Raw genomic sequence first — 14,022 nt, 5'->3', positions numbered from 1 at the left:
CTATTGTGAGATTGGAGGGGGCTGTGAGGGGAAAAAAGAGGGTAAAAAATTTTAAGATGTGTCCTGGAGAATCATAGGGCTGTTTGTACCTCCATTGTAAAAAGAGGGAGGAGGAACAGGAGCTCAATTTTTGCCATAGGAAGTTGAAGAGCCATTCATAAGGAAATGCCCTCTATGTAACCGGGGAGGCTGGTTTCATGATGAGAGGAGTTTGTATCTTCTTCAACAATGACCGTGAAACCTCTGCATACTAAGCTGATATGGAATTAGGACAGCAAAAGGTATATAGAGGAAGTTATTAGTAAAGGCATTTATCATAGTGTGATATTACTAAGGAATTCATGTGGAAACTTTTCTCTTGCAAAGTTATCAAACTAGAGACATTTTGTCAAGGTTTTATTTGTTTTTAGGGGGAGGGGAAGGGAAGAAAAAAGAGAAGGAGAGAAACACTGTAGTGAGAGAGAGACATTGATCAGTTGTCTCTCATATGCACCCCATCCGGGGACAGGCCCCCACCCAGGCATGTACCCTGACTAGGAATCAAACTGGTGACCCTTCGCTCTGGGGAACTCAGCCAACTGAGCCACACTGGTCAGGGCTAGAAGACATTCTCAGGCCTGTAGTTCAGCCACTTCTTATGATGGACTATCACCTGGGTTCTGTGGTAGCTCTCAGTTGTGAACTTAAGAATTGTAGGTAAGAATCCTGGCTCTCACCTTTAGTACTTGGATGGCTTTGGGTAAATCTTATGTTATTTTCCTGGGGCTTAGTTTCCTCAGCTGTAAAGGATGGAATAGATATATAAAGTCAGGATTAATGTGAAAACAAATGTCAGGCACATAGTAGATCCTTAAATCTTCATTTTTCTTTTATTCTTTCTTTGGTGCTATTAAAAATGTAATTTGTTTGTCTGTGATTCTAAGCATGATAACTACAAGCAGAGTTGAATGCTTCTCTAAGTACGCAAATCTTTTAAAGGCAGTGTTATGAAAATTTGACATTATTAAGGATTCAATTTTGTAGTACTGATATGAAAATAAGCCACTTTTGAAAAATTACTGACATTTTGGGTTGGTATTCAGGAACTTCTGCTTATTATTCCTGAGTCATCTGTGTTTTAGAAATTTCTGTCTTTCTTGGAAGTGTAATTCTCTAAGCTAGTTATTTAATTAATTTTATTCTATTCATGAAAAGAAACTGCTTAGTAATCTACTTTGAGTAAAGAAATGATGAAATATCAACTATTTAAAGCTGAGTTTTCATTGCAGGCCTGTAGCAAGGCTTTCGTGGCATCTGCATCTTTGTTCTAAATTCCAGCTATGTCAGCAACTTCATGTGTTATATTGTGGGTTTGAAATGAAAGCTGCTAGAATTAGGATCGCAGGCTCTGCACACGCAGATCATTTCACATCCTGCACATCAGTGAGCAGTAGCAAACTAGAGTTCTCGGGTTAATTTCTCTGACTACCTTGTGTTGTCATTTTTGGATAGCATATGCTCCTCCCCCTCTCCCTTTTCTTGTTTTAGGATTAAATAAACTGTGAGTGTGTCTGGCTAGGAAAAGAGAAGGGCCTTTTGCTATACAGTCAGGATTTTTAGTGTGTGAATCTGTTTTTCTGATTAGATTTTGAGTTCTTAGAAGGTTGAAGCAAGGTATAAGAATAGAGAAAGACAATGCTGTCAGTATCTATCCAGACCTGTTCTAACATGCAGAAGGGCTCGGGTTTCATAAATAGCACAGATAGCCTTGTTTTTAGAGGCCCGGGATAATGTTTCTGGAGGTGCTTTAGACAATACCATATACTGAGGATCTCTGGTCCTTTTTGTGGTTTCTCACAAATTGGTTGTCATTTTGTTTCCTTCCAGCATTATTAAGAACCAGCTTTCTTTTTTTTTTTAATTATGTTTTTAAAAGCATTTAGCAGCACAGTTACACATTTTTCTCTACCAGTGCTACATAGCTTAGGATCAGGAGTGCGATGGAAAAAGCAGACGGGTGGGTTTGGCATTGGTTGGGCGCGGCGTTTGGAAGAGCAGCGGTTGTGTAATAGTCAGTACGTGGGTTTTGGGGTCGTCCAGACTGGGTAACTTTGGGCAGATATCATCAGCTCTAGAAGTCCTAAGTTGCTCATCTATAAAATGGAGCTAGTAATGACATCTAATCTACCTCATAAGATTATTGTGAGAATCAACAAGATGACTGCAAATAGGGTGTTTATTATCATTATGCCTAGTCTATGGTATATCAGATACTACTTTTGTTGTTATTAGGAGGAGGAAAATTGAAAAAGTAAGGCCATTGGTGGGACCATAATTGAAGTAATGGTCAGGAAGTTCAGGCTGGCAAGTAAGAAAGTAAAAGAAGAAGGAATATTAGAACCCAGAGAATAAAAAGGAATTAAGGGATTAGCAATGTGACAAGGGTAAAAAAAATGAGTTTAGCAGTGAAAAAATAGAAAGTGAGCATTTATAGGCAGCAAATGAGATCAGAATTTAAGATTCTAGAAATGGAGCATTTCCAGGTAATGATTGTCCAGCTTTTAACAATGGTTGTTGATGTAGAGACAAATTCCACTTAAATAAGAAATGGAATATAGAACCCTTACTGTGTGCTAGGTACTGTGCTAAGCATCGGAGAATGTGAAATCTGGACAAAATGTCATTGGATTAGAGGGGGTCAGACACCAGCCATCCATTCACGGGGATGATGAAGTGAGCATGGCAGCGGCCACAGCTGGGATGACAATGAAGCCTTCGAAACTTTTTATTATCGCAAAAAGTGCCTGAGAGGATTGACTTGTTTGCCATTGGCTTAAGATATCACTATAAATGGCTCCTTAAATAGGCACATCTCCCAATGGGAATAAAATAATTAGTAACATTAATTTAGAATTCAAATGATAGCTGTCCTAAATTCATTGATCTAACTAGTCCCTTCCTCTTTCCTTTTTAGCCACCAGTGCACAGATTAGATGATTAACCCAGTTCTTTTTAGTTTTAGAGGAATGGCTTGCTGAGTGGGCTTGTGTCTTTTTTGCATGAGTACTCTAAAAAGGAAACATCCCACAGAACAGCACAATTAGGGCAAAAAGGAACGGCTCGTGGTGTAGCCAGGAGGATTAATCTTTTTGCCTTTCAGTTGCAAGTTCTAAGTTTTGAAGTCCAGGAAGCTTATTTTGTTAAAAAAATATATAATTAAAATAAAAATTAAAAATATAAATGAAATATTTATTAAACCTTTATTTTAAAATGACATGTACCATATTGAATAGCAATAAAGTTAATTTTTTACTGTTGACTTAAACCTCTGCTGATTGTTTTTGGGTTTCTTCCATTAAGTGATTAGTGGCATAGATTCACACATATTTGGCTTATTTCTACAAATTGTAATCAAAGTCAGCAGGAGATAACAGTAGGTCCACAGCACCCAAGAAATTCCTGGGCAGACAAGCTTCCTGTGTAGCCAAGTCTACTCTTCGGCATGTCTGTTTTTGTGTGATTCACAACCCTTGGCCAAGCGTCTGCTCATCCTTCCTTTGATGTGCATTGAAGAGGACTGCACGTTCCTCCACCTCTGCTGGCTGGTTTTTGCCATGTCACTGTTAACATCGCAATTGTGAAGAGGAGCCCTGTTGCCAGGACAGAGGAGTGAACGCATGCGCAGTCAATGTCAGACGGACCTGCTTCATTTGGACAAATTGTTACCGCGCACTCGGCTCACTTACTCAAGTGGTCTAGAAATGTGGGGAATCTGCAGGCGCTTCCATTTTGTTTTGAATCTTCTTCTGTCTTCTGTCATGATCGGCTTCGGAGTGTTGTCTCCAGACCAGTGGTCTCAGCATCACCTGGGAACCTGTTAAAAATGAAGTTGTCAGGCCTCACCGATATCCACTGACCCAGAGAATCTCTGGGGTGAGATGCAGCTTTAACAAGTGCTCCCAGCTGATTCAGATTCACGTTCAAGTGTGACAGCCCTGCTGTAGTAGATTGTGCTTACCAATGTGTATATAGTTCCTTGAAGTCTCTGGCAATATATTCCCACTAAGCTGGATGTATAGGTTGGAAATATAGAATTGCCATTGTTTTAGGTCAATAATTTTCTCAGGTTGGCAATTTTGTATGGTTCAGCTAATAGTTACTTTGTGCAAACCAGGATTTCTTAAACATCTCCTCGGTGCATCATTGGCATTGTCTGTTAGGGGCAGCTGTCCTGTGCCTTGTAGGGTGCTTAGCGTCATCCCTTGGATTCTAAATGGTGATGATCAAAAATGTCTCCAGCTATTGTCATGTGCGCCCTGGTGGTGGGGGCAGCACTCCAGCGGAGAACCACTTGCTAACCTCGTTCTTTTCTCTTATAAGCACTAATTCCCGGTGTACCACCCAAATATATCTGCTTTTTTCTCTGAGTAGGAGAAAGGCCAGACATAAATTGATTATACTAAATTAAAGTAAGATTTTAAAAAAGTTATTTTTCAGTTGCAGTTTCCTTTCAATATTACTTTGTATTGGCTTCAGGTATACAGCATAGTGGTTAGAAATACTTTACAAAGTGATCCCCTGATATTTCCTGTACCCACCTGGCATCATACATAGTTATTACAGTATTATTGACTCTATTCCCTGCGCTGTACTTGCATCCCTGTGACTGTTTTGTAACCACCAGTTTGTACTTCTTAATTTCATCACCTCTCCTACCCGGGTCCCTCTGGCAGCCGTCAGATGTTCTCTGTCTCTCCGAGTCTGTTTCTGTCCTGCCTGTTCATTTCGTTTGCATATATGTGGTAACAGTGAACACCCTTGTCTTGTTCAATATCGGGGGAGGTATTCATTCTCTCACCATTAAGTGTGATGTTAGCCCTAAGTTTTTTGTAGATGCCCTTTATCTGGTTGAAGTTCTCTTCTATTTCTAGTTTGCTGATAGTTTTAAATCATGATGAGTGTTGGATTTGTCAGATTTCTTCATTTGTTGAGATGTTCATATGTGTTTTTTTTAAAGTCTGCCATATTGGTTTTTCAAAAAAATTAAACTGTATATTTTGAGATAGTTATAGATTCACATACAGTTTTAAGAAATAATACAAGGGGACATCCAAAACACCCAGAATTTATTAATTAAAAATTGTGTATTTATTATTATATGTTTAAACTTTAATCACCTTCAAAGTACTCTCTATTTGATGCAATACATCTATGGAGACTTTTTTTCCACTGCTTAAAACAGTTTTTGAATTCATCAATTTTGGTGCCTTTTAGTGTTTCTGCCATTTTTTGTTTTACCACTTTCACGTCGGCAAAATGTTTTTCTTTGAGGACTTTTTTTCATCTGGGAAAACAAAAACACATCACTTGGGGTGAGAACAAGTGGGGCACAGGGGTCATGTTGTTTTTGGTCAAAAACATGCATGAGGTGTGGGCAGGTATATTTGTAAATCACCCATCATGAAATGGGCAAATGCACCGAAAGAGTCTTGAAAAAAAATGCAGTGAATCCAAACGCAGCCTCTCACAACAATGTCAGCTAGTACATTGATAAAGATGGGCTCCTAGAATACTCACCCAGTGGGGGAAGCCCATACAACGGGCCCGCCCTCCAGAAGATAATTCTGGTTTTTCTGGGTCTCCCCCATGGATATACCCATGTTCTCTTTACCCAGTTTCCCACTATAGTAAATTTTTTAAAAACTATAGTACAACATTACAACCAGTTTAATGACATTGATACAATCAATACAGTTAAGATTTTCACTACCCAGGTTATATCACTATAGTCACATCTACTCCCTTCTTCCCCACTGACATCCATCCATCTGAAAATCATTCTCTTCTCCATTTGTATAATTTTGACATTTCAAGAATGTTACACAGGGTGGGCAAAAGGTTTGCCATTGTGAGTGCATGAAACATAGAGTTTATTTTGTATTGTTATTTGTTAATTATTGTATTATTTTCTATATGAACAACTGTAAACCTACTTTTGCCCTACACCATGTAAATGGAATTATGCATATGTAACCTTTTGGGCTTGGCTTTTTCACATAGTGTACTTCTTCGGAGATCCATTAGGTTATTGCATCTGTCGATACTCTGCTCCTCTTTATAGCTGAGTAGCATTCCATGGCATGGATGTACCACTGTGTGTTTAACCATTTGCCCATTTAAGATATATAGGTTGTTTATAATTTTTTTAGATCAAATAAATCTGCTCTGAACATTTATCCATTGGTTTTTGCATGAATATAAGCTTTAATTTCTTCAGGATAAATGCCCAAGAGTGCAATTTCTTGGTAGTATGTGTTGCATGTTTAGTTTTAACAAGCTGCCAAATTGTTGTCTAGAGTGGCTGTACCAGCATCCATTTCCACCAGCAGTGAACGAGTGGTCCAGTTTCTTTGCATTTGGTGGTATTATGATTTTCTACCGTAATCTTTCTGATAAGCGTGTAGTGATATTTCATTGTGGTTTTACTTTGTGTGTACCTAATGGTTAATGATGTTAGACATCTTTTCACGTGCTTATTTACAATGTGAATCACCTAAGGTAAAAGATCTTTTGCCCATTTTCTAACTGCATTGCATGCTTTTTTACTATTGAGTTTTGAAAAAATATTCTAAATACTAGTCCTCTGTCAAACGTGTGGTTTGCAGACATTTTCTCCCAATCTATGGCTTGTTTTTCATCCTATTACCAGGCTTTTCACAATGCAAAAGTTTTTAATTTTAACGAAGTCTTATTTATCAGTTTTTCTTTTTTTCATGCTTCTGGTGTCAGGTTTAAGAACTCCTTGCCTAGCCCTAAAATCTAGAAGATTTTCTCTATGTTTTTTTCTAAAAGTTTTATAGATTTACATTTCAGTAAAACATAAGTCTGTGATTCATTTTGAGCTAATGAGGCCTAGGTCAAGGTTTTTTGTTTGTTTGTTTTTTGCCCATGGGTGTCCATTGCTCCAGCACTATTTGCTGAAAAGGCCGTCTTTCCTTCCTTGAATTGCCTTACCAACTCTGTCAAGTATCAGTTGGGTATATTTGTGGAGGCTGATTTCTGGGTTTGCTCTTCTTGTATATTTTTTTAACCGCACAGTTAGTGAATAAAATTCACTGAATGTTCAGTGCTAAATTTTACTGACTTCAATTTGTTATCAGTGGAAAACAAGTTCTTGCCATGACTCGAAGAAGAGAATTTCCTGAGAACTGCATGGGAGGATGGGGCTCTGATGGATGGTTTATTGATAATGTAAAATTAAGAGGGTTCCCCTCCTGACTTCCCAGTACCCTATATCTCTCCATCTGGCCATCAAAAAAGTCCAACTGTGTCCTCACCAAGGCCAAGACAAAAGCCAGCGTCCAGAGTTTCTGCGCCATATTGAAGTCCAGCCCAGTCCAGCACCTGGCTAGCTTAGCGTGTGTCTCCAGCTGCCGTCCATTGTTGTTCTGCAGTGTGCAGGCTCTCTCCTGCAGCCTGTGTGGAATCCTACGGCCATGGGCTATGCGACTGCTAGGGCCACATGGCCATGAAGAAAACAGGTACATACACCATGAGAGTGCAGGTCCTGAGCAACAGAGAGAGCTTAGTCCTTTTGGAGCTGGTGCCATCTGCTGCAGGCTGGGTAACTTGCCATGGTCACATGCTCCCGGGCAAGAGAGCACACGAATGACCTGGGGAGTGCATCACTGTGTGGGGGTTGCTGGGGAGAGAGAGGGAGAGGAGAGAGAGAGAATGAGCGAGCGCTCCTTCGTTTCCCTGGGGTAATATCAGCTTGGACTTGGGAAGGGCCAGTTGCAATTTCTTTTCTTTTTTTAAGTATAGTTGGCATTTTTTAAAGAAAGATCCCATGTGTTTATTTTTTTAGGGAGAGGGGAATGGAGGGAGAAAGAGAGGAAGAGAAACACTGACCAGTTGCCTCTCACATGTGCCCTGACTGGGCACCAAACATACAACCCAGGCATGTGCCCTGACCAGGAATCAAACCTGTGATCTTATGCTTTGCGGAACAGTGCCCAACTGAGAGCCACATTAGTCAGGGCTTAGGTGCTTTTCCAAAAGAACCAATCAACTTGCCAAGCTTTCGAGGACTTTGGATGGGTTTACACCCCCTAGTTAGACCGACAGACCTCTATGGTCCAGCACCACCCCCTGTCTCCCGCAGCGGTTTGGTTCTGGAGGAGGGAGCGCAGGAGTGTTGCTCCCCTTGGTGGAGCAGTGCTGGGGTCCCCTGGTAGCTTCCTGGTGGATCAAACAGGCATATGCTTCCCCATTTATTAAACTCAATGTCTGAATCCCTTTGCTCCCTTTCTCCATTAATAATTAGTTAAATATCAAGGTAACAAATTCACTCAGTGAGCCATCCATTTGTTCATCCTTTCAAGATACATTTACTGAACGTCCACTCTGGACCAGAAGTTGTCAACATGGACCATTACTTTCGCAGATACTGCTCTTCTCTTTCAGTCCTCTGATAGTGCACTTGTTTCCTGTGGCTGCTGTAGCAAATTAGCATGAACTGCATGGCTTAAAACATCAGAAATTTGTTCTCACACAGTTCTGGAGGGCAGAGTTCTGAGATTAGTGTCACTGAGTGAAAGCCAAGTTGTCAGCAGGGCTCTCAGGGAGCACCTTTTCCTGGCCTCTTCCCACTTCTGCCGCGGTCAGCATTCTGGACTAGTGGCGGCGTCGCTCCAATCTCCGCTCTGCGGTCAGACTGCCTTCTGTTCTGTCTGTCTGCTCCTCTGAGTATCTTCTGAGGACACTTCCTCCTGGGCTAGTAGCCTATTTGTGTAATCCAGAATGATCTCTTCATCTCAAGATCCTTTTTCAAATTAAGACCCCAATGCAGGTTCTAGGCTTAGGGCATAGACATATTTTACGGGGTAGCAGGGGCACCATTCTCGACCTACCAGAAGTAGTGATTTTATATGCAACTTTAATTTCCTTTTCTTGATCTTCTCCCCATCTTAGCCTGTGTCCATTATTTCAGTCCTTTATTTTCTTGATTCATCTTTTAAAGTGTTTGCTTAGAGAGGATGATGCTAGTGGGATGTTGTCCTGGCTTGTTGTTCATAGCCTATTACTGCAGCAGCTTTCTCCATAGCAGGGCAGCTCTGCTGAGGATCAGAATGTGCTTCTACTACCAGAACTTAGAAAGCCGAAGCAAATAAATGTAATACTAAAAAATCTTTAAAAACCATAATAAAGTCTTATGTATATATAATAATGATGGTTCCATTTGAAGAGTTTTCTAAAAATTATTTAAATTAAGATAAATAAATATGGCATCAGTGATTAGCATTTAAATTGGTATCAGGATACCAGTGCTACATTTACTGGCATCTTTTATATGTTTATTTCAAGTGCTTGGACATCTTATGTCACTTAGCTTGTGTTTTAAAAACAAAGAATTTTTTATATAGAACAGTTTTTCTCAGAAGAATCTGAACACCTTTTCTAAGGTATTTAGACCACTAGAGTATCACTGAGGTTATTTTGGTAAAGCTTTAGTGACCTAATGAATAATATGTCAAGAAGTACTATTTAAATATGCCCTACTGACCTTTAAGAATATTGAGTATTGCTTTAAGAAGTTTCTGGCAACTCACTGAGTCTGTTTAGGGCCACAGGTCATTTCATCATACCAGAAGCAAGTTGTGTGATTCTGTTATAGTGGATTTTGTCACTGTCCCTGCTGTTGTTATGACTATTAATAGTTTACTGGAATGAAAATTTGCCATATATATTTCTAAAAAGTACAGCAAATTAGCAGGTCACAGGAAAAAATGAGGTAGAATTTTAAAGTAAGTATTCAATAATCTGAAAGACTTTTAGACTTAAGACATGTATGTAGATAATCTTGTTTTTAGCATTAGCATAATTAATATATTCATGCACTTATAAGATTTACTTAATGAAATTTCAGTTCTGGCTTTATATTTATATCTAAATGATATTTTTAAAGTTTACAACTTTTCAAAGTTTGAGTGTTTGTCATGAAAAGCAGTTGTTTTCAAATGATTCTCTACTTGTGTAGTCATAAACCAGGAATTCAGCTTATAATTACACACTTAAAATTTGTCTTTTCTTTGTAAGTGCTGGTCAAGATATCCAGGGAACAAGTGTGATTGCAAATCTTCCATTTTTGATGCGACAGAATCCTGCTGAAACACTTCGGAGAGTCTTGCCAAAAGTTAGAGTAAGTTGGTGCAAAATAAGATTTGAATTTACCCTTTTTTTCCCTCCAGTAGCATGTTATCATCAGGAGAAAATTTCAGAGCTTTTGATGGCTGATCTTTTGTACTTACTCATTGAGAGGAGGGAGGATTTGGGGACACATTTTGAACTGTGATGAAAATATTTAAAGAAATTAGCTGATAGAAATGGAGAAGAAATCTTAAATTGTAAAGATTTCTTTAGTCATTTTCTGAGCAGAGACTTTCTAATAAAGTTAGCTTTTCAGTAGCTCAAAAAACTCTTAAATAGCCTTACAAAACCATAGCTGTCTTATTTGGTGTTCTATTGACTTAAATTTATAAGAATAGTATTCTACACCATTGACACTATACAGTTTTATGTATATTCCTAGTAATAGCCCTGTGGTGTGACATCTAAAGAATCATCAAATAAAGACTGAATTGTGGCCATCACAATTTTAGTTTTATGTTTATTTTATTGCTTCCTAGATTCTTCAGAATTAGTTTTTTTGCCATTAACAAAAATATTTGATCTACTAGAACATTCTCTCCTCTATTTAATATTTGATTATTAGTATATAATGTTAAATATTTAATACATAGTATTTATTAGTTATTTGTACCCATGTGCAAAGCAGTGTTCTTAAGAACTTGAATGAACAAAACAGACAACAACTGTATCCTTAGGGAACTTACCTACTAGTGGGGATTATGTTTGTTAATAGTTTTGTGTACTTTTCTTTGGTTTTCTGTTTGGTTATAACTTTTTCATAACTTTTAGAGTAATATGTGTTTAAGATGCCGTAATTATTAGTGCGTCCTTGAGTTTTATTTCTAGGCACCTATAGCATGGTTTCAGTTACTGTGATTTAGTTTTCTGTTATTTTTACAAGACAGCTACTTCTGTGCAGGCAATATGAGGGTTTTCTTTTTTTTTTTGCTAGTTGCAGCAGTGAATTGAGATGTTTGTTTTAGCATTGTATGTGGTTCAAAAGTGAATCAAACTTTTTCATATCTGTTGTCCCAGATTCATGCTATAATTTAAATGGAATTAAGTTTATACAGTGTAGGTTTTTAATTTTACATTCAGCTTCAGTGATGCTAACTAACCTGGCTTGTCAGCATTAACACCTCCAAGTGCCAGTTAAATGTTAGAAGGCAACAAGTAGTTAGGTGCTTTTAAGAGTTATTCTATGCAAGCGAATTAGATTTAAAGCTAAAAATACTGAGCGTACTACACACATGTGTTGAGCAGGCTAAGTCTGGTCCACAGATAGCATCCTGGATGACCAGAGTTTCATAAAGTAAAAAAAAAAGATGAAGAATAGAGATAGTGACCTTTAGGTCTCTAGATTATTTTGAAAAAATTATTTTGCTAATGAGGTTTCAATAAAGTTTATTAAATAATAATGCCCCCCCCAAATCTTAATTTCATAAGAATGTGTAAACAATAATATATACTATATATACTGTACATGCTATATAACTGAGTTATAAAGATGATTTTAATAACCTTTAAGTAATAAAAAATTAATCCATAATATAGAAAATTAACTGGATGAAGAGTTACAGTGCTATAAAGAAAATGTGTACTAGTGAGTATGTATTAAGAAAAACCTTTATTTGATGAAATGATTTCATTCATTTCTTGAGTTAATCATCAAGCATACAAAAAAGATGAAATGAGTCCCAGATTCGATTCCATGCCAGGTAGGCCTAAAACCTACAGGAAACAATTGAAGAACAGGCATAGCAGACTTGTGATTCTGGCTTTATGTAAAAATGCTAAAGAATTAAGCAACTCGGTAAGACTTTATGGAGACAATAATAGTGATTTTTGTAGAGGGTTCACTATATAATATAGGCAGCTAAACGTGTAAACAACCCCATGTCAAATTGTAAAACCTATGTGATGTGTAAATCATTTTTAAATCATTGTGTTCATACATTGTTAAGATGTCTTTGTACTTGAAGTCAGCACCTTCCTGAATTCTGCTGTGCTTCTGTGAGTGATTATTTTCAAATGATAAAACAATGACAAAAGTCACACATAGCCACTGTATTCACTTTTGGCACAGTCATAATTTCTTAATTTTACAAAAAAGAAATCTTGTAGTGCAAGTGAGCATTTATTTAGTAATAATGGTGTTTTTGTCCATATGTAAATGTTTACTGAATACCTCCCAGTTCCCAGCACTGTTCTGGGCATTGAGAAAATATAGTGATCCAAATAGAGAACTTGCATTCAAGGATGTGGCAGTCCAGAGGAGAAACAGACAAAAAACGAGTGAGTGTGTGTAATGATCAGGATAAAGTGACAGGGGGAACATTGGAAGGTCAAGGAAAGCCTTTTTCTGGAGCTAATAACTGACAGGCTAGGAGGAAGCAGACATTAGAAGGGTCGGGAATGAGTGTGGAGGCAGAGAGAGCAGCACAGTGCCCCTAAATTAAAAGAGCTTTGTAGAATTGAGAGACACATGTTTGGTTGGGGCCTGGTGCGTCTGGGGAGGGTGTGTGGCTTAAGAAGACGGTAGAGTGATGGTCAGTGACAGAGCACGTAAGAGCCTTGCTTTTCTAGGGTGGTGGGAAACCACTGAAGGCTGAAGCTGAGCTGTGACCTTTCCTTTCCATTTACATTCATCGTTTTGATAATTGTGTGCAGAGTAGATTGGAGTGGGAGAACTAGGAAACCACAGCACTGGCCTTTGTGATGTTCGAAGGTGGCTAGGATTAGGACAGCTAATTTGAGACAGCAAGAGGAGCGGCATCCATCTGAGATGTGTTTATCGAGGTGGAATGAACAAAACTTCCCAGGGGGTGGGATGTGGCAAGTGAGCGTCAACTTCCAGGGTCCAGGCTTGAGCGTCTGTACGGTTCTGCTGGTTTTGAGCATTTTGATGACTAGTTTGTTAAACCCATGGAGAAGAATAATTTGATTAGTACTTACCAATCATTGCTGATTATTCTGTGAGTGATATGAACAATAAGTGTTTTTTGTAAGAAACTAATCATTCCCAAGATTCTTATCATGTCTATGATAGTAATATAAGTAACTTCTAGAACTCACCCTTTACCTTAAAGAACACCAGATGAAATTTTACCCATGATAATTTTATTTTTTTGTTTTATTGCATTTGTGTTTCATGCTTACAATAAGGTGTTAAGTAAAAAATGGTTTTTTAAATAGGCTACTATTTGCCCTGGCTGGGTGACTCAGTTGGTTGGAGCATCATCCCATACACCAAAAGGTTGTGGGTTTGATTCCCGGGCAGGGCACATAATGTAGGTTTGGGTTTGTTCCCTGTTCAGGGTGAGTACAGGAGACAACTGATAGACATTTCCTTCTCTTCCTCTCTTTCTCCGTTCCTTCCCCTCTCTCTAAAATCAATAAACATATCCTCAGGTGAGGATAAAAATAAGTTGCTATTTTCATTGTTTTAGAGATGAAGGAATTTAAGGTTAAAAATAAACTGGCAGAAACCGAGTCAGGATTAGAACTGAGCTAAGCCATATTATCTCTACAGTTTACTTTCTACATTTTATCTGAAGTGGACAGTGGATGATAATGCAATTAGGTCACACATCTGAGGGTTAAATTTAAAGAAGAATCCAGAAAGGAAATATTTTGAACTTTATTCTTAATTTCCTAGATTGGAGATACTTTTAAATGTAGTTGTTATAATATATCCATGTTATATGATTTTAATCCTAGGTTATCTATGAAAAAGAAACTTTTTTGTTGTCTTTTTTAAGTTCGAAATCTTTTCCACACTGCATTTGATTGAAGTCCTAGATGTTCGATTTCAATATTTGATTTGAACTTTTAGTTATGTAGAAGTGAAAG

General features: G+C 38.1%; 1 protein-coding gene across 8 annotated transcripts in view; it reads left to right on the top strand.

Moving 5' to 3' along the window:
• PPP4R4 (protein phosphatase 4 regulatory subunit 4) overlaps positions 1–14,022 on the top strand; it is an 82,580-nt gene that overhangs the window by 14,775 nt on the left and 53,783 nt on the right. For 7 of the 8 annotated variants that reach the window (XM_053666149.1, XM_053666148.1, XM_053666153.1 and 4 more), the window contains exon 3: positions 10,078–10,180. The exons of the other annotated variant lie outside the window; for it this stretch is intronic. In XM_053666149.1, coding sequence (XP_053522124.1) covers positions 10,078–10,180 — 103 coding nt within the window. The remainder of the gene's footprint in view (positions 1–10,077; positions 10,181–14,022) is intronic. 8 annotated transcript variants of the gene reach the window in all.

The sequence above is a fragment of the Artibeus jamaicensis genome, unplaced genomic scaffold (genome assembly GCF_021234435.1).
Source record: "Artibeus jamaicensis isolate MK-2021 breed Jamaican fruit bat unplaced genomic scaffold, CSHL_Jam_final contig_444, whole genome shotgun sequence".
In the NCBI taxonomy this organism is placed as follows: domain Eukaryota; kingdom Metazoa; phylum Chordata; class Mammalia; order Chiroptera; family Phyllostomidae; genus Artibeus; species Artibeus jamaicensis.
The sequence above is the reverse complement of the archived record's forward strand: the minus strand, read 5'-3'. Positions and strand labels throughout refer to the sequence as shown.